At 33.2% G+C, this 22,015-nt stretch overlaps 1 protein-coding gene across 2 annotated transcripts in view; it reads left to right on the forward strand.

Annotated features, from left to right (window-relative positions):
- Nucleotides 1-11,508: 11,508 nt before the first annotated feature.
- The window catches only part of LOC124360497 (histone-lysine N-methyltransferase EHMT2), a 60,759-nt gene continuing 50,252 nt past the window's right edge, over nt 11,509-22,015 (forward strand). For both annotated transcript variants that reach the window (XM_046814176.1, XM_046814177.1), the window contains exons 1-3: nt 11,509-11,711; nt 17,048-18,539; nt 21,865-21,966. In XM_046814176.1, the coding sequence (XP_046670132.1) occupies nt 17,126-18,539; nt 21,865-21,966 (1,516 nt within the window). In that variant the 5' untranslated portion in view covers nt 11,509-11,711; nt 17,048-17,125. The remainder of the gene's footprint in view (nt 11,712-17,047; nt 18,540-21,864; nt 21,967-22,015) is intronic.

Below are 22,015 nucleotides of genomic sequence, written 5' to 3' on the forward strand. Positions count from 1 at the left end.
GTAAGACGAGGGCTTTGATAGCTCTAAGAAGCATTAAGAACCACTACCATGTGATTGTTTCCTATTTAAATATTGTTGGATATGATAAGAATTATGTAACATTCAATACAACATACAAAATTAATGGAAATGACTGTCATTGCTTACACGTATATATATAATATGAATATAATATATAGAATTTATCAAAAAGATGTTCTGTCAGTGTAATGTTAGTTAAAGATAAAAGATTCAAAGGATGGATGGCATGTAAAAGCAAGAAGTTAGGAAAGAAAATGTATTTTTGTCAGGGACCTGTCAGACGTTCCTGGCCCAGAATAAGTACAAGAACACGGATTGACTAAGCCCTTTAATGACAACATACATGTTTTATAATCGGTACTTTCTTGCGTCATTTCTACACCGTTTTATGTATATCTTTATCATTCGTAAAAAAGCCATTATTTTCAATATAAATGTCCCATTGTGTGAAATGTAGAGTTATTTGATTTAAGAGTCACTCATAATATTTCTTTTAAATTTATTTTGTTATTTTAAGAAAATATTGTTAAAATAGTCATAATAAAGGCATAGAAAAATTAAATTATCTACTCTTTCTTCTACCTCTTGGTGTGTACAAACTAAGCACAGTAAAGTAAAGTAACTTTTTAAAACTAATTATGTTTTATCGGTTGTTGCATAGCGTACTCTTAATCTACATAATTATGTAAGCTATATCTGATCCGTTCATTTAGATTTTATTGAAACATTCATGTGAAGCCATTCCTCACATATATTTTTTATACCATCATTATATAAGACACAAAATAATAATGTAAATTTTTCTAATATATTGTTGTTTACAAAAAGATCTAGTCTTTCATTGAGACTGATACATTTTTCCAAATCTCTTAAATCGGTTTTTGCAAAACCTATTCATAAAAAAGACAGTACTCTCAAAAAAATAATTACCGTCCTATTTCAATAACGTTAACACTTTAAAACATTTGAAAAAGCTATTCCTCGATTGCCTTTATTCATTTTTAACTATAAATATATATATATATATATATATATATATATATATATCGTATGGGGGACAAAGGCAGCTATCCATAAATAAATAAATTAAAAATTACAATTATTAAAAAGTACGTAAGAACAAAGTTCTTGAGTCATAAATTAAAAATAATATTAAAATCTCCCGTCACAAAGCTAAATCCAAATTACTGAGCCAGTTTAGAGACCCATCCTCTAAACCACTCAGACCAGCCAGACCACCAGAAAACAATCGCAAAGGGCAGTCGTTTACAATGTGCTCAATTGTCTGAGAGTTTGCGCCACAATCACACGTCTGGTCGTCAGTAATACCCCACTTGAATTTCCAGTGATTGCTTCTCCCAACCCCAGTTCGAAAACGATTCAATAAAACCCATTCCTTTCGAGGAATTTCCAAGCCACCCGCTGCTTTCGTAGGATCGGATATCAAGAACTTGTTCCGTCCATCGAATGATTCCCAGGATGACGCCCAGTTAGCATTAGGCGTAAAGTTCTCCTCTATCAACTGGGATGCTGTTCGTAGTGATGGCTTGCGTGATTTGAGCCGGCTATCTTGCTGAGGAAGGTCGCGCGTAACGGGCAATTCGGGATTGGACACGATCTTATTGAACTCTCTCAGAAGAGCCTCTTTGCGTCTAATCTCAGGTGGTGCTATATTGCTCAGCACTGGGAGCCAAGGTGTTGGTGTTGCCATGAGAGTTCCAGTAATTGTCCTCATGGCCCTATTAAGAACGACATCGACCTCTCGCACATGTGCACTATTAAGCCACACAGGAGCACAATATTCAGCAGCGGAGTACACAAGGGACAAAGAAGTGGTACGCAGTACTTTAGCGTTGGCTCCCCAAGTTGATCCAGCAAGATGCTGTACTATATTAGCCCTTGTTTTCAGCTTTGCTGCTGTCTTTTGAAGGTGACTTTTAAAAGTGAGAGATCGGTCTAAGGTAACTCCCAGATACTGCGGATGTTCATTATGTTTCAATTTGACACCATCAAGAGTTATATTTAACTTGTAGTTCGCCAGTCTGTTATTTAGGTGGAAACATGATACTTCAGTTTTATTAGGATTTGGATTTAGCTTCCAGGCTCTAAAATAATCTGCGAGGACTGAAAGATCATCAGTGAGTGCCTGTTCTGTTTTCTTTATGTCATTATGTTGGTAGGCTAAGGCAATATCATCCGCATAAATAAACTTTCTGGATAACGTTGTTGGGATGTCGGCAGAGTACACGTTGAACAACAAAGGAGCAAGTACTGAGCCCTGTGGAAGGCCGTTTTTAAGTTGCCTGAAAGAACTTTCCTCACGGCCAAGGCATACTTTTATAAGCCTGTCGCTAATCATTGAATTAAGAAGCCGCAGAAGGAAAGGGCAAGGAATTAGATTATAGAGCTTTACTAAAAGGCCTTTTCTCCAGACAGTGTCGTAAGCTGCAGTAAGGTCTATAAAGGCTGTAGAGGTTTTTGCTCTCCTTTCAAAACCATTCTCAATAAAAGTTGTTAGCGCAAGCACCTGGTCACAGCAGTTACGACCAGGTCTAAAGCCAGCTTGATCTATAGGAATGCTGGCATTGAGAATGGGAAATATTCTATTATAGATCAACCTCTCCAGCAGCTTATAACACACACTCAACAGGGCTATGGGCCTATAGCTCTCAATACGCTCTGGGTCTTTGTTGGGCTTCAAAACTGCGATTATTTTAGATCTTTTAAATGCTGCAGGCAGGTTACCTGTAGCCAGTATTTCGTTGAACACTGTAAGAAGCCAGTATTTAACTTTGATTCCTGAGTACTTTAGGAATTCTGGGAAGACATTATCGATACCGGCTGCCTTCCCAACTGACAGAGCGGAGATGGCCACTTCAATTTCATCAAGTTCAAATGCTCTCGATATTTCCAACGGAGCTTGCCGACTGCTTTTAAATTCGTTTAACTTGTAGTTAACCAGCTTGTCAGATGGGTGGCGAACTGACTTGGACAAAGCAACAATACGCTTTGCTATTGCACAGGGTTTCGGATGTGACAAAGAACTGTTCGTCGAAGGCTTGCCGGTGGAGAGCTTTCTCAAGAGGGACCAAGCTTTACGGCTACTATGGGTGAAGTTAAGATTTTCCATTGTGTGTACCCACTTTTCTCTTCTTGCTTTGTCAAGAGATTGTAGCAGCCGATCAGCTGTTTCTGTGTTCCCGGTGTCATTGAACTCACTGTAAAGGTCCTCACACTCTTGACTCCAACCTGGCACATAGCTCTTTCGAAATCCTCGTGGAATGCACAGTTTAGCAGTAGCCAGGACTAGCTTTGTGAACCGGTCATAGTTTCTTATCGTGGGAGGGATGAACCTGATGCCATCATCAAGTCTAGATGTAAAGGCTTTCCAATCAGCTTTGTTAAAATTCCAGCGAGGCCGAGGGAAGGATCTTACAAGAGGAATCTTGATTCCGACTGAAATAAGCACAGGCCTATGCTGAGAATGAGGAAAGGCACCAAGAACTTTCCTCCCAACTGCTAAAGGCTTAAGAGAGCGGGCACAAGAGCAAAAACATAGGTCTGGAGTATAACCACGACGCCAGCGGGCTGAATAAAAAGTGTGGGCGTCTTTGGCATCATGTATTAATATTAAGTTGTTATTTTCAGCCCAACTAGTTAAACTCGTACCATTGTCGTCATCCGATGAGTATCCCCACGAGCTGTGATGACTGTTAAAGTCCCCAATGTAAAGGACGGGGTGTCCAAATATGGGAAGACTGTGAATAGGAATACTGTGTCAGACCATTGTCTATTAGGTGGTTTGTAGACATTTACTATAGTTGTTTCTGACACTTTCACCACCAGTACAAAAATATCGTCATCACAGCTCTTGTAAATCGGGGACACATCATCGATGCCCTGCCTAACATAAGTTGCCACTCCGTATTTTCTGTGGCCAATGGCTTCTACAAGTGTATATCCAGGGATATTGCCTCTTGCACAGGTGTTAGAATTCTCAATGTGAGTCTCCTGGAGTGCTAGGACATCGACGTTGTTCTTTATCATAATTTTGCTTAGGCACTCACATTTAGATCTGCTCAGACCCTCGGCGTTAAAATAACATATATTTAAAAGAGAGCCAATATTTAAAAAATCAGTATTTGTTTGGCCCTGAGAAGGACCGTTTGTTTGGTCTTCGATAGCTGCCATAACTGGGAGATCACAAGAGTGACGGTCCAGCTACCAAAAATTGCTGTTCGTTTAGCGTTACCCAGGGAGCACGTGTAGCAAGCTACGGACGCGAACAACTTCACCCCCCAATTAACTATAAATTATGCTCTTTATGTCAAACAGTTTGGTTTCCGCCAAGGCATTTCAAACGAGGATGCTATGTTTCGTTTCATTTTGATTGTTACAAAAGTTCTGGATGATTTCCACAAACATGTTTTCGGTGTATTTTTAGATGTAAGTAAGGCCCTTGATATGGTTAGCCATAGGCTGCTCTTTAACAAGCTTGACCATTTTTTAATTAGGGGCAGTCTCTTATTAAACTTCCACTTTTCTTATAGGTAGAACACAAATAGTTCAAACTTCTTATTTAGATGATAGGAGCTGCATTTATCGTCAGGAAATACAGGAAACTATTGTAAGCTCTGGATTTCCCCAAGGATGATGTTTTTAGAAGTGTGTATTGTGTTGATTTATGTTTTTTGCTGACGACACTTCATTAAATGTTAGTAATCATTCTCGTAATGATCTTGATAATGATTTGTTCCTATAGACTGGATCCCTGTAGGAATGGTTAGCGGACAATAATTTGTTATTAAACTCAATAAAACTGTGTTCATTGACGTTTGAATGAAGAATTCTGATGGATATGTTTTCTGATTACTTACGAGGACGGAAAAGATTCAAGCAATTGCACTAATTTCCTCGGACTTATGATTGACTATCACCTGGATTTCTCAAGACCATCTGTCTGATTGTATAGTTAACAGTAGTATCTTGTTATTAGGAAGCTTGCACACCTGTATAGATATAGATATACAGACTTAATCAGCTTTAAGGAAGAAATTAATTTTAATGTTAAACTCAACACTCCCTTGAAATTCCTTGGTCAGCATTTAAAATTATTTAGAACTCCGCTTGAATACAACACATGATATATCTCACAAACATCCGGGTAATAATACACTTTATCCGTTTTAAATAAGATGACATATGTCGGTTTATAGTAGCAGAAAGTTACGTATTCTTATGCGCTTTTAGCAGAGCACAAGACGTCATGAATTTAAAACAAGACCTAACCGAGCCTCAAGAAATCTTATTCAGACTTAATTGGTTTAACCAATACGCTAAATATCATGCTTCTCCTAATACTACTGACTTCTCTGTGTTAAGTCACTTAGTATTTAAAAAGACCAATAACTCACATGTCACCATTACAAAATGGAGATGGCTCATGAGTAAAAAGTAGTAATGAAAAGGCGTATACATTTTTACATAACTTTCCAATATGTTTAAACCATACCCACAGTTAGACCCTAAAAATTATGACAGTAAAATATTTTAGACTCCCCTTATCAGATGACATTATCTATTCTATCTTTTATGCCAACTGAAGTTGAAGATGGGATAATTCAGCTTAAGAAGCTCATAGGTATGACTTGATTACATGACATGTACTAAGAGAACTCACCAGAAAAGGTGGTGTTTTTATTACCTTAATATTCAATGCAATTTTACGTCTAGAATATTTTCCGGAATTATGGAGAGTGGCACAAATATTATTTGTACATAAACCATTGGAAGATGCTAATATTGTGTCATCGTATAGACTAATAAATTTGTTGCCAATCCTTTAAAGTTATTCGAGAAGCTTACCTTAAAAGACTGAATACATTAGTCAATACCGGTGATTTAATTTCTGATTACAATTTTGGTTTCCGAGGGCAGCATTTTACTTTAGAGCAAATCCATAGAATTTGTTACACAATCAGGCAAATTCTTAAAGATAAGAGGTTTAGTTCGTAAGCTTTTGATAACATGTGGTATCCTGGACCCATATTTAAATTGAAACGCTGTTACCGCACTCCACCGTATGCCATTCTGAAATCATATTTAAGTGACAAATATTTCTAAATAAAATTTGATAGAATTATCATGGATTTGGCACCGATTGAGTCAGGCGTTCCTCAATGAAGCGTTCTTAGCCGATTATTTACTCTTTATTTACAACGTATATGCCAACTTCGATCGAGACAATGATGGCTTCGTTTACAGATTACAATGCTATACTTTCATTGCATCTGCTTCTGAAAATGTATAAAACGTTCTTTACATTCTCGTTAAAGCACGAATGTTTTAATTCCAGAAGCTCAAAGTGTTAAATATATAACTGCACCTTGATAGAATACTGAATTGGCGTCATAAGATATGGACCAAAAGATAACAACTAAATATTTAACGTAGTAAGTTAAATTGGCATCTTGGCAAAAAATCTCAGCTAATCGTGAAAAACAAATTACTCTTGTACAAACACATTCTAAAACCTACATGGACTTACGGCATACAAATATGGGGTACTGTCAGCAACTCCTACATCATTCCAGTTAATTCAAAGGTTTCAGTCAATATAGTTTTAGAACAGATTGTGGATGATTCCTGGTCCATTTCAAATACATTTTGCATGACGATTTAAAAGTTCAGTAAGACAAGAAATCACTAGATAAAATAAGAATGAATTTATTATATAATAGCCTGACTACGACTAGATTTCAAATATGTCACATACTGGACCTTCCTGACAGGTTTTAATGAAAACAACCGACATAGTTTAATCATTGATGCTGTTTTGTATCAAGATTATTAACCTTTTGTATAGTCATATAATAATTTACCCAAAAGTATTTATTTAATGTTTGTTGTAACAGTATGTAAATAAAATATTCGTAAACGTTTAAATTTCAAGTATTACTATCTGAATATTATTACCACAGCTTTTCGTGAAACTACTTCACCTTATGTTAAACTATAATGTTTAAATTGTTACTATTCAAACGCCATAGAGAATATTTGTGTTTGCCATATATGGGAACTGGACTCATTTATTTTGATTTTAACATACTCGTAATTATATTTAAGTTATGTACGAAGCTCAAATTACTATTAATCTATTAGTATTTATCTGGCTACAAATACTTGTTATTGTATTCAATAATATCCTAAGGTTTGCATTTGTTTTAACATGTAAACTACGAAATGGAAATAATTTTAATGCAATTCAATTCAAATTGAAGAAGAAGAAGGGACTTATCATTCGTCAAACCTTAAATTAATTTCAAAGTATACGTTTTCAAGTATTTTGACGGCCATTCTTGCTATATTTAAAGATAATGTTCCAATATATATATTTATAATGTTTAAATAAAACATTATTTTTCAACTCATGAATCTAAACTTTTAAATGTACCTATGTCCTTGGAATAATTCAAGGAACAAAGTGATTGGGAGGCTCCACCTTTATCACCTGATCATCCCGTTAAACAATTTATCAATGTCACCCTCTCAAATTTATCAAGTTTATCTTTCCAAAATTCGTTAAGAATTATAAGAAATAAGTTAAGAATAATTTAACAAAAAATTAAATAAAAGCTATTAAATAGGTAAAAAAATAAAAAAATATTATTATACTACCGGCATATAAGGGTTACAAGTTTGTAATTCAAAACATAAATGATAATTGTAATGAAGTAGAGAGATAACTGGGTGATAATGAAACTTACCAAATATTACAGGCAGATCCATTCAAAGAATTTAACAAAACCATAAAAAACATTATGGTTGCCTGTAAAGTCGGTTTTACGGGCGAAGATTTTACGTGACAACGTCTTTTTCTCGGTAGAATATTTATTGATATGAATATTATTAAATTGCACAATAGGAACAAGGAATTGAATGAAAATAAGAATTGCACAAATTTTAACTATAGAAATATATTTTGTTTACTAAAACATTGTACATAATTTGAAATTAATTAAAATTTGTTATTGTAAATGGTAAAGTTGAATAAAACATTTACTAAAATTGGAATTTGAAATTCTTGCTAAACACAGTTAAATTCTAACTCCGCGCGTGGTGATTGGTCGGTTTAGTTCGTTTGTTTGGTCGCACTGTTATGACAGGTTAGAGGTTATAATTTGTTATTTTAAATGTTTGACTAGCAATACGCGCTGTTTCTTCTCAATCGACTGAATTACGATTGATTGCAGAGTGATTTAAACTAATAATTTACTTAACACTATCAACATTTGTCAATAGTATGACATAACCTATAAACTCAGTTTCTCAACTTTTGTGTCAATCTAACAATTAATCAATCAATCATAGTTTACGATAATGAAATATCAGTGTACAATTATTTACCTTTATTGTTGTAGTTGTTGTAAATGACGAATCTAAGCACTCCACATTTTCACGAATAAACATAGTTATCTGCTTTATCCCGTGCGGCGGACCCACAGTTATCTGCTTTATCCCGTGCGGATCCCGTGCGGCGGACCCACTGGACGGGCATCGTAACGTTACCGGGCGTTACACTTTTTCATGAGTGACTCCGAGCCGCAACCTAATTTAAGACGTTGTTCGTCAAAAACATTTTTGTAACAACGAGGATAAGACGAAGATTTCTTACAGAGAACAATAAGCATACTAACACCAATATTCCCCAGACCTCCAAAATTTACTGCAATTCTGAAAATTCATAAAAATGTCAAACCACCAACAGGACGCCTAATTGTTGGTAGTTATGGGCGCCCCACTAAAAGAATATCAGGTTACATTGACGACCAACTGCACACTTTCGTGAAACTACTTCCATCTTATATTAAAATACTAATGATTTTATTGTTAAACTCTCTCAAATTACCCAACCTTTACCAAACTATTTAATCCTGGTCAAAGTAGATGTCACATCATTGTATACCAACATCCCACATGATGAAGAAATAAACACAACTAAACATGTTCTTGATACCAGATCTGTACATTGAAAGCTCTGTATCCCTTTCCTTTTAAAAATGATAGAGTTTATCTTGACAATGAACTTTTTTAAATTAAAAAATAATTTATATTCAGTAAAAAAGTTACAGCCGTGAAACCAAATCAAATGGCAACACGTTATGATCATTTTTGTATTGGCTTATTTGAACAAAATTTCTTAAACTCCCAAAATAGACTTCCTCTGATCTGGTATCGTTACATTGATGATATTATTTTCTTTATGTGGCACCATGGTGAAGATCTCAAAGACTTTAAAATTCCTTTATAAACCTTTTTACAATAAATTTCACTTGGAATTATTCCCGCATAAACAATACCTTCCTAAATGTTGATGTGTTTTTAGAAGAACGTTTTCTAAAACCCTCAATTCAAAATGCATGGTAAAGATACCAACACTATACAATACCTAAACTATATTAGCTATCACCCTAAACACGTAAAAAAGAGTATTCTATCAAGCTTAGCCATTTGAGCAAAAGATGTATGCAGTAAAAAGTCTGATTTTACAAATTATATTAACAAATTGACTAAAACATTCAAAAAGTGGAATTATCTTGACCAACTTGTAAAACATTAAATTAATAGACCAAGACATTTAAATCATAACGGACCTTTTCCTCTAAACGAACCTAAATTTATTACCAAAGTATACCCTGGACCGAATTAAACCCTATAATCAAAATTGTTTTCATATTCTACAATCACCATCGGAAACTAAAGATATATTTTCAAAACCACCAAGGGTCATCTTCAGAAGACCAACAAATCTTAGAAATATGTTAGTCCAAACCAATCCTAAAAAGGGATACATTTAACGGGTGTAGACCTTGTCAAAAACCACATTGTGGTACATGCCAAATCATGTCCTCTGCTCAAAATTTTAGCAGTAACATAACTAATAAAACCTATCCAATTACAGGAAGCTAGATTGTAATTTTTTTTATAAACAATATATTGGCCAAATCTCTAACCCTCTTCGTATTAGAATGACAGGTCACCGTTATAGTATTGTTCATGGAGATGACAAGCCCCTCGTTGTACATTCCAGGGAACACAATCAGGACAACATTGAAAACTGCTATAAATTAATTGGCATCAATAAAGTCGTATTACATGCCAACGGAAATACAAATAGATTTAGTTTGGGAAGGAGCGAAACTACTCAACTTATATTACAATCTAAATTCCCTTTAGATTCGTACCTTCGTTAATTTCTAAAAAATTGTATATCTACTCTTTGGCGTTTCTGATGAAATATAGTTGTGAGGTGAAGTCACTTCACTGTTTATTATTCAATAGCAGTTATTATTATTTATTGTTTATATTCTCTAGTTAGTTCAATAAGTATACAATATTACTTCTGAAGAAGTACGCTGAGACGTACGAAACTTTATAAAGAGTTTATCAATATTTGTTTAGAAATTTAGCCTCGGAAAATGTTTAACATAAGTAAACAATAGCAAACTTTTTAACACTTTTGTTGATTTTATTTGTACAATATACATTTCGAATTCAAGTAATCCACCATCAGGTATTTGTAGGTTAAGGTAAACCTTATTGTTTAGGTACCTATAAGTACCTGATGATGGATTCCTTTAATTCGAAATGCACAGTGCACAAATAAAATCTACAAAAGTGTTAAAAGGTTTATTATGTTTACTTAATATTTTATTTTTATTTTTGTATGAAGAGAATATATGATAATTCATATTGACATCGACAGGTGGTTATATAATGGAGTTTGCTTTTATGAAATAATATGCTTCTGTTGAAACTTAGCTTGTCTTTGTAACTCCAGGTCCCTCCTAACAACTGAAAACAATTTATTACTCTAGAAAGTAGTTTTGAAATAAATATGGATCACGGCTTAGTACTGTGGTGAACAGCATGCTCTAATTCGGAAATAATTCAGATTCCATTTAGTCAACGTCTTGAACATTTTTTAAGTATCTTGGTATGTAACTAACCGAGTACTACACAATGAGAATAAAATTACTTTTTTGTGTTAAGTTAAATTTTTGAAACCATCACAAAATACCAGTTAGAACCAACAACCATTTCAACTGGCAGTGATGATAGTACCGTTTAACAAAATTAGTTCATAATGTTGTATTTCTGGTATGGACTAATAACAAATTTATGTGTTTTGTTTAAATTTAAGTGATTTAATTTTTGAAATCTGTAATAGGCAGGTATTACAATCTCTTAACTTTTACTAATATTAAACTGATAGGACATTTTAAAATAAAATAACATGCTTAAATAATATGCTTGTTTTAATAATTTATATATGTTCACACAAATGAGGCATTTTCATAATTTTGCATGTTGTACTGAATGTCACATAACTGCTATCATATCCACTGGTATAGAAGCAACCATACGGCAATGCACCTTGGGGCTTCATGACGTCATCAAAGCTCTCTATATGTAAACCGGAAAAAATATTATTTAACCTAGCACTTTGATAGGTCGTTGAACGTTGCCTTTAAAAACACAAGTTTTATTAAATACGATGAAGTGTTGTGTTAAGAACTAAATGATGAGTGAAAGACTAAGTAAATACGTGAATACAGTTTTGTGGTTATATATAGCATAGTCTAGTTATGATTTTAACCTAGTTTGAAAACACTTTCAAGAACATTACTGTAAGTTTTAAAATTACACAATATTAATAAGTTAAACAACAACAGTATGTAATGCTTTATCAAGTAATCTTTTAACCCTTTCAGGACAAACACTTTTAAGTTAATTTTTGACAGTAGGCTACCAAAAATAATTATTGTCTCATAAAAAGGGATAGGCTAGGCTAAATAAAAATAACTCCGTTTAAATGGCTGTTTTGCAGGCAGTTTAAACAATCATTACTTTGGTAATAATTGTCATAATTTTGGTTTTTTTTTTATTCAAATGTCTAGAAACATAAATGAAGGGGTGCAGTGGTGAAGTGCACCACTGACCATGACAATCGATTTAGTGATATTTCTGATTATCTATATTATTAAACCTCCTAGTGGTGAATATGTTTATTATGAATGATAGGTGCATTTGGAGTGTTTCGCTGGGGGTTTCTTAAAAATTATAAATTTTATTGAAAATACAACATATTATATACATTATTTAAATACCAAAATATTCATAAAAACATAAAGAACGATTTTAAAATAAATAAAACTACTTACCTTTGTACATATCCCTTAAATCTTGCTAAAAAAAAAAATTTTTTTTTTTTTACCATAAAAACCACATAGTATAAAACTTTAGACAAAGATTTGAAGATAGCCAGATTTTTTCTAAATTTCATGAAGATAAATAATATATACAGTTTTCGCACAATATTTTGCTTGAAAAAACTGTTATGATGGAAATATATACAGTATGTACATGGAAGAAACCCTTCCATTCACTCTTAGGCACTACTACTATCATGCTTTCTCTTCCTCCCTTGATACTTTGGTCTCCAAAAATGATCCAATTTATGGAAACACTCTATGAACACCAGAATTGCATCCTGGACACTAGAATCGTGATCTTCCCCTTTTTTTGTGTGGCCACATACAATACATAGCCGCTCTTGTCTTCCTGGTAAGCGTTGGAGGGAATGGCCTGCACCAGGATTTGAATGATAATCATCGGGAAAATTGTCTGCACTGATATCACTGTCACTCACATCACTCATTTGTTCTTTTAAAACATTTCTAATATCTTCTGAACGTAAATCATCCGCCATTTCGAACGTATTACGATCGGAATAAACGAAATAACACCGATAAAACATAGGTTAGCGGCTGCGAGTAAAACACAAACAACGTCGTAACAAATACCAGCTATTTGTTAATTCTTTTAACAATTCATCTGGAGACAGATCTAGAGGAAAGAGAAGACGTTTCTGTACACAATGCAGTAAATAATGGCCGAATTTAACCGAAGATAGCCGAGCAGCGATGACGAATTCGAAGGCATGTTTGAACGTCGACGCATCGACCTCTATCATTCATATTAAACGAATAAACGTCGCTAGAGCGGCTTCTATCACTAAGAGGGTTAAACATTACAAAACCCAAATTTGGAACCGAATTACATTGTAGCTGTTTATGGTTTTTTAAATTTGCTATATTTTAATACCTACAGAAGTAATAATTTAATAATTAGTTGAATACTAGGCTGCAATTAATAAGCAGCCACCAACACAATCGGATGATGATTATCGTTTTTAATTACTTATAGCCATTACTCTAATACCTACAACAAAAGAGAGAACAGTTTAGCAACACATCAAGGAGGGAAAGAGAGTAAACAAAGTTTTTCTGGTGGAGTCTGATACACTTCCTGTTGACTCCTATATATCTTTCACCAAGAACTTTCAAATGTTTATCTCTTACAATTTTTTTTTTCACTTGATGGGAAAATTAAGGAGCACACTTTGACCCGGGCTTTTAGCAAAATTCTCATAAAAAAACTTTTTATTACAGCTTTTTTACAAAAAATCTTCTTTTTTGAATGTATTTAAAAAAAATCCTAACCATACTAATTTTTTGAATAACTTAAAAACCCCGGGTCAAAATCTTAATAAAAGTAACTACAAAAAAATCATGTTGATATCTTATATAGTTTTTGAGAAAAAGGTACACAAACTTGATTAAATTAACATTGGCAGCATAGGGCCATCCGACTCCCCTTAACGCAATAATGTCCGAAAGGCATAAATATAATACAATAATATACTTTCCCCCCAGTTCATATGCACCTGTGATAATAATACTTGGCTATAAATGCCCAACCCATGAAAAAAAGTCCATTTTTCATGGTCACGCTAATGTAAATAAATACCCAAAAAGTAACTAATTTTTGGAGAATTTTAAAATGGAAATGAATATGAGGAAAATATGTAAGATATTTCTCATAAATGACGAGATTTGTTTAAGAAGCTTCAACATGTGGGTTTGGCTCCTGGTAACACATGGGAAGAATTTATTATTTCCTCCATTTCACAAAAGCAGGTACTTATTAATATCAAGCTGGGCAAGTTATAAATATTGTAAGGTTTCTTTGATATCTTAAGTCTAGGCTATAGTTGGTTTTGTTGTTGTATTGTTATCGTAAAATTTGTGAAAATTGTAATGTACGAAATTCTTCTTGTTACGGTAATTTATTATAACTCTTACATTTTTACATACATCAAAGTTGGATAATATATATCCAATTAGATATCAGCAATTGAATGACGAGTGTAGGGCGTTTATTAAAGTCTCCCCGAAATACCTAACAGGAAATCCTACACTATTGGAAATTCCGTTCGTTTTGGTTTTGGTAGTTGTTTAGAAAATCATGAATATCAAATAATTCAAATGCGGTATACTATCACTTATTATACTGCAGTCAACATACTGCTACTTAACGGGGAAAAATACTAGTAGATATAAATTTGAATAGGTATTTTTAGATTATTATGAGAAGGAACAAAAGAAACATTAAAATAGAGGCTAATCCTTAGCTATTTTGAGCATTTTTAGGACGGAAACCAACAATAATTTAACAGTTAGAAACCAATCAATTAGGTTTACATTCTAAATATTTTGAACAAATATACACATTTTTATTAAGTTAGATTCTAAAATAAATAAGTTATGATTTTACTCATACACTGGAAAATATAAAAAGTAAGGTTTCACTAAAAACTCACATAATACTTAAAAAATACGCTTATTGTACTAAAATTATTTGTAAACATACAAAGATTACTTAATAAATTTTAATATGTTTTTGTGAATTTAGATGATAATAACGATATAAATATGAATTATATATTCCATAAATGAATTAAATGGAAACTTTAAACGTCTTATAGAATAGTTACTTAAATCAAAGTAAACAAAAAATTAGGAGCCAAACATAAGACAGAAAATGTACATAAAAAAGTACGATGTAATACCAAATTATATTAATATAAAAATTATAAATACATCTATCACAGCCAAACGTTCTTTGATTTCCACCCAAAAGCTATCGGTAAAAAGTTAAATAAAGCAACTTTATAGAAAAAAAGACATGCTCAGTACACTTGTATGCAGGAAATATCTTGAATTTCTAGAGTACACTGATAAAGACAGAGTGAAAAAATTGAAGGTTCATTCCCTAAGACTATATGTTCAAACTCCTGCTGCCGACTTGATTCAGCGCTTACTTGGAGTAAGACAAAATTATAAATATAAATCTATGTTTGTAGAAGCCATGGAACTGTAATTCTAGACAAATATACAGTACTTTATTCACCTTGTAAAGAGTTCCAAAATTCACTTTTGTAGAATTCTCACCACATATTTCGGACTAAAAATCCCATCGTTAGCATCGTCAGACAACCTTATAATGGCATGACTCAAGATTAATATAATAAACAATTTTTATAATTGTTTCAATGCTTTTAACATATTTTATTATGAATATAGATTTCAATTTTTGCTGCTCCAATTCTTGCCACCCTGTGCATGACCACAGAATAGCACATTTAATTTATTTTATTCACATGCTATTAAACAGGATTTACCCTAACAATATTTATAGCAGTTCACAAAAATTCCAAAACATACATCAGTGGCTTGAGTTATAGCTTATGTCCATAGCACGCTTTTTTACTTTTGGCACACAAATAATAATAAAGACAACCTTTGAAAACTTGTCATAAAGAATAAATATTTGTACAAAATATATAAATAAAAAATTTTAATAGTATAATAATAGTAACAAGTGTAATATCATAAATATAACATAAAAACAATGTAATAAATATAATATAACAGTAATAAATAAATAAATAACTAAACACCAACCCACATAGAGAACAAAACAACCCAGGAGGAACCTATGGAGAACGTAGATCCCACACACACAATTTCAGGGGATTTAAGGCTGGCCGCATTTCTGTCCTGTGTCACCTAGTGCACTTCCTCAATCAAGCCCAGATTTTTGTTATTTGTGACTTTATCCTAAAGTGGTTAGCATGTATTATAGATTGTAAACATCATAACGAGAAATATCATAACAAACAAAGTAAATACACAGAAAATGTCATAGAGTATTGCTCACAAGTCTAAGATGTTAATGAATAACCTAGGATGAAAAATGGCAGGTGCCATACAGGTTCCAAACCTCTGCGCTCATGATTGTGGGGGTGTGTACATGCAAGATGATTTCCTGGCTTTTCAGCCGCACTCCGTTTGCGTTTTCCAATACTTTAATAGACTGTAAAAATACAATGAGGTTGAAGTCCAGTTAACTGAGTTAAACATGAAAGGGATTACCTTGGATATGGAAAATATAGGATAATACAGAAATTACAATAAAATATATTAATTTCTAGAAAGATCCAATATTGATTAATAAAAATAATATATTTAGGTAATCAATTCTGTGAATTTATTATTAACTAGCTGCCACTAATAGGCACATTGTAAAACTGTATCTTGAACGTAACTGCAGCCAGTAAAGCCTTGTGCCGCCACTGTACATTCAAGAATCACAACCTGGTATCTTCTGTGTAATTTTGTACATACTTTCTCAAAAGTTAATAATTTTTTGTTATCAGCTGTAGTTAATCTGCCAGCTTGGATAATTAGATTTATACTGTATAAATACAAAACTGTATGATATTTGGCACAGTTGGTTTTTAATTTAGAGCTTCATTCGTAATTTTTATTTACAATTTAAATCTATAAAATCAGTCCTATTCTGAAAAAGGCCTAAGAATGAAAGGCAGTTACTGAATAGCCAATTTACATCCCTGCCTGTACATGTTATTGTGTATATAACAACTAACTGTAAACTTATTAAGGGAAGATGTATTTGTTTTACTATAGTGTAGTAATTAATTGTCTCATTCTGAATTAAATTGTCGATAAACCCAGGAGTTTTTGAAGTATTAATAGTTTGTTATACAAAAAACTATATATTTCCGTGTGTGTTAATTTCTTTTTTGTTGGTTTTTCAGATAGATAATAAGCAGATACTTAGTACAACCGAATAATGTTTACAATACAACAAATTATGGATTGAATGGAAGATTAACATGACTTCCAATATTCTGGATGAGAATGATTTGGATTTTGATGCCAGTGTTTCCTCATTCAACAGTGATAGTGAGAAGGTTGACAGTTCATTAATAAAAAGAATCCTCTCAGAAATGAAAAGTGAATTCAATAGGGGAGCTTGTGACAACCCAGAAGAAGCTGATAATGAAAATGATACTGAAAATTGTAAAGAGGAGTTAAAAATGGATAATTTACATGTAAAAGAAGAAGGCAATGAAGTGCTTGCAACGGAGCCTGCCAATGAGGATAATGACTTAAGCAGTGTTGAAAATGTAATTGAAAATGTAGATGAGAATTGTAAGAATACTCCTATTATTGTAAATAAAACAGTTTTTCATGCTGAAGAGGATGGTGATGAACAGAAACCAAGGCTTATATTAACACTGCGCACAAGTGAAGAAGATAGGGAAATGGGTAATAGATTAAGTAGAAGAATCAGTATTTGTCAGAGTACAAGTGACACTGCCAATACAAGTTTTTCAAGTGTTAGTGATTCATCTGGTATTGAAAAAACAGATTATGAAGGTAAAGGAAGCATGTGGGAAACTGTAAGTCGAAGATCTCTAAGGAGTAGTAGTAGATTAGTTGATAGAGATAATGAAAATACAGGTATGAAAAGGTCATCGAGGCGATTTTCAAAGGAACATTGTAGAGAATCTGTTTTACAAAGTGCGATAGCACGTAAAGAAAAATCATTTAGTTCTCTGAATCAGTTTGAAGAGAGAAGTAGTCGTCGTGGTGCTAGATCTCCACGTCAAAGTTCAAATGAGCCAAAAATAAATAAACCTGTCACAAGGTCTAAGTCTCCCAAAAACACTGCTTTAGATAAAAGTTTAACACCAGATTCTATTTCATCTGAAGTAGTTCTTAAACAGGGTGATTTATGTGATACAAACACTTTACTATCAAATACTGAAAGCGATTACAGTGTATCTTTAGCAAAAATAGAAAATGATGACCTGAGTAATGATTCTAATGATACAGTGAATATTAACAGTGCCAGCACCAACAGTCAGACCAGTGAGCCATCGATGGATATCAAGCCTTTGAAGACAAATAAAATGTATACAAAAACAGGGAAAAGACGAACAAAATATTATAGAGGACTAAAGTACTCCCTCACTACTGGTGGGAGTGTGGTTCGTAAAAGAACCTTAAACGTGGGTAGGAGAACAAAGAAAAAAAATCAAGAAGATCCAGTTATTTCAGTGACTATTAACAGTGAAGACATAAATCCAAAAAATGTTGTTAATGCACATAATAAAAATGACAATCTGATCTCAGATGGTACAGCAGGACTTGATGAAAAGAGTAATAATGAAAAAACAATTAAAAATGAGTCAAAGGAGGCGGAATACCAAGAAAGTATTAAAACTGAACTGGTTACAAAGGGTAAGTGACAAAACACATAAATATTTTACCTCCTTATTAAAAATTAATTTTTGTAGAGATCATAAGCTTTGTAGTTATCATTCCTATTAGGATTTTATTATGTGTGTGTGTGTGTGTGTGTGTGTGTGTGCGTGTGTGCGTGTGTGCATGTGTGTGTGATTTTTAGGACCAGGTCTTTGCAGTCTATCCTATTCATAAGGTGATGTTTATGTTTAGGTGTATTTTAGTAAACATAATAAAAAATTGTTTATGCCTTCCATGTGGTGAGGACAGTCTGTAGTGGAGAGGGAATGAAACATGATGTGATATTTTTTCTACCAATTAAAAGAAACTCAGCAGTAAAAAAAAAACATGATTATTAATTTAATGTGTTACAATTTGTGTAGTTATTTATACAGTAAATATAGTCTATCCTTTATAAAAATACTAGCTGACCCGGCGAACTTTGTCCCGCCTTAAAGGCAATATCACATGATCACATTTTTTACTTTTTAAATTAGGATAATTGTAAATAAAAAATATAATTATTCAATGATTCTTTATTTGCCATTTATTGTAGCACCTTGTGATAAACTAAATTTTTTGTTTTTTTATTAGGCGCGAAAACAAATAACGCGGATGGTCTTCCGACCCGTGGACATGCAACATTTAATTGGCCATGGGAAAAACATGGATGTTTGAGATTAAGACCACAAACTTTCAACGATTGGCCTTGTGACTTATTTACAGTCATGACGGATCGGAAATTGAAACCGTTTAAACTCAAATGGCATGTCGGGTGGGATCATTGGGATCCTCGGAATGAGAATTTCCTCACCTTTGAGTATTGTGGTGTAAATCAAATTGTTCATCAATTTACTTACCACCAAACTTGTTCCGTTGCACAGTTTTGGTTGGTATAAGTTTCGAAGCATTACTACAGAACCAATATTTAGTTGTAAATTGTGCCAGGTACATCCAAGGAGTTTAAACATTCAATTGGATAGTTGGTGGCATCATCTTCATTTGTTACACAGTCAACAGATTTGAAAGAATGCAGTGTTCCAATGATCTCATTCTGAATTATGTAGTTTAAGTCAACTACATCTTTATTCTTAGCTGCCAAAATTGCTCGCTCACTCAACCATTCATTATTTTTGAGGTTAGTAATGATGTTTGGGAATACTTTGTTGATGAGTTCGTCTTTCGATGAGACAAAGTTACAGATATTCCGAGGAAATGAAATCAATCCGCTCGATTCGTCGACAGGTACTCGACCATTACCGATAGTCAACAATTACTCAGAGAAATCTTCAGCAGATGCATAGTTCAGCAATGCAACTCTCATGTTTGTTGTCAGCTGAAGTTTCCTAACATATCGCCATAGATTCGATGATTTGAGGCAAGCGTTTATTTTTTCGGCAGCAGTCGATCTGGGAATTACTGGCAATGTTTGGCGGAAATCGCCAGACAGTAAAATAGTTGCGCCTCCAAAACATTTTGAGTCATTACGTAGATCTTGCAATGTTAGGTTAACTGCTTCCAATGCACGTTTATGCGCTATTGCGCATTCGTCCCAGATGATGATCTTCGATTCTGATAAAACTTTCGCCATAGCGGAGCGCTTTGTAATGTTGCACGTTGGTTCTTCAATATATTGAAGATTCAACGGCAATTTTAATGCAGAATGTGCCGTACGACATCCTTCTAACAATGTGGCTGCTATTCCAGAAGAAGCAACTGAAACTGCAATGTTGGATCTTACACGAACAGTGGCTAAAACTACTGACATGAGGAATGTCTTACCAGTTCCACCATGTAAATATAAACCACCGTTTCCATCATCAATTGCCTTCATTAATGTATCATAAACTTCCTTTTGTTGGGGGTTCATCAGGGGCACATTTGTTTGAACTACTAAATCTAATTCCTGGTGATCATATTCACGTTCCCATTCCAATTCTCGATTAAATGCGTCATTCATTTTACGATTTGGCGCTGGCATTCCTAACCTGACTAATAAACTACCACACATGAGATAACTCATGTCTTCGATCAAGAGCAAGGCCCGATTATGTATCTCCTCATTCATTTCAAGATCGTAATTTATTGAACTGACACGAATTTGATGTAAAATATCTTCTGCCATATTATCCTTGTATTTGTGCCATAGGTTAGATGGGTTCGATGGAAAGCATGTCGAAATGATGATAGCAAATAATGTACGTATCTGACTTGGAGATGCAGAGATAACTGCTTTGAATTGTAAAAAATTAAAATTTGATTTGTATTACCTGGATAGTAAAGTCAATGCTTAACAGTGATTGCAGAAACAGTTGAAACAAAATTTGCTGTTTCTCTTAAGCTTACTCTATGCTTTAAAACTATAAATGTAAAGAAATTTAAAATGGTAATTAAATGATATAAACATATATTTCTTTTTTTGCATTATATATGTTTACAAAGAACAGCTGATTCAATTTGAACAGGCCCTTTCACTTAATAACATATGTTTGCTGTAATGCATTTCTTACGGGTATTTCCGTAACTTTTAGAGACCAGTGGGGCGGAATCCTGAATCGGGAACGGGATAAAAAGTATCCTATGTGTTTTTCCCAGTTCTTAGCTACCTCCCTACCAATTTTCAGCCAAATCGGATCAGCCGTTCTTGACTTATAAATAGTGTAACTAACACGACTTTCTTTTATATATATAGATGGTTTACATTTCAATATTTTTATCACGGATAACACGGTTTGAAATGTAAAAACAATTAAATATGTAATACTCCTAATCATTTAAGTAGTATAATTACATGCCCATATTTTTCAAGTAAAAGACATATATTCTGGAAGCTCACTTTATAATATATAAATTCAAGATAGAAGGTAGATGATGTGACTTGGACTTGGATTTCTTAATATATAGCCATTTTGTAGAATCTCTGCAAATCCATTTAAAATAGCATTGTGTTTGTGGCATACTTTTTGTGTTGTCAAGTGATCTCTGTAAGGTAAATTTAAGCTGTTTTTGAGAGAATAAAATAAGAATAATATGCTCTCAGAAGGTTGTTAAACTTGCAAATTTTTGTATTTAAATAAATAATACTTAATTTAAATATATATTATTTATTTAATACTTGTATTTAAATAAATAATATTTATATAAATTTAAAATTTTTGTCATTTGCATTTAAATATATTCGAGATTAGTGCTCCGGGCTCTAGCCATTTTATTATCCTAGTTACACCTAAGGGAAATAAGTTTGTACTGCACATGTGATGTAATATCATATCATAGACTATTAGTTCATTAAATTAATAATTAAATCGTGGATTATTCTTAGTTAAAGAAGAATCATGGAGTGAGAATGAGAACCCAGCTGTAGCAGATGGATGCCAAGCAGTAATAAATAAAAGAAAACTTGAACCGGATATAGAAGAGTCAGGTAATTAGCCATTTATAATATTATAAAACATATTTTTTTACTACATACA

Source organism: Homalodisca vitripennis, chromosome 4 (assembly GCF_021130785.1).
Source record: "Homalodisca vitripennis isolate AUS2020 chromosome 4, UT_GWSS_2.1, whole genome shotgun sequence".
NCBI lineage: Eukaryota > Metazoa > Arthropoda > Insecta > Hemiptera > Cicadellidae > Homalodisca > Homalodisca vitripennis.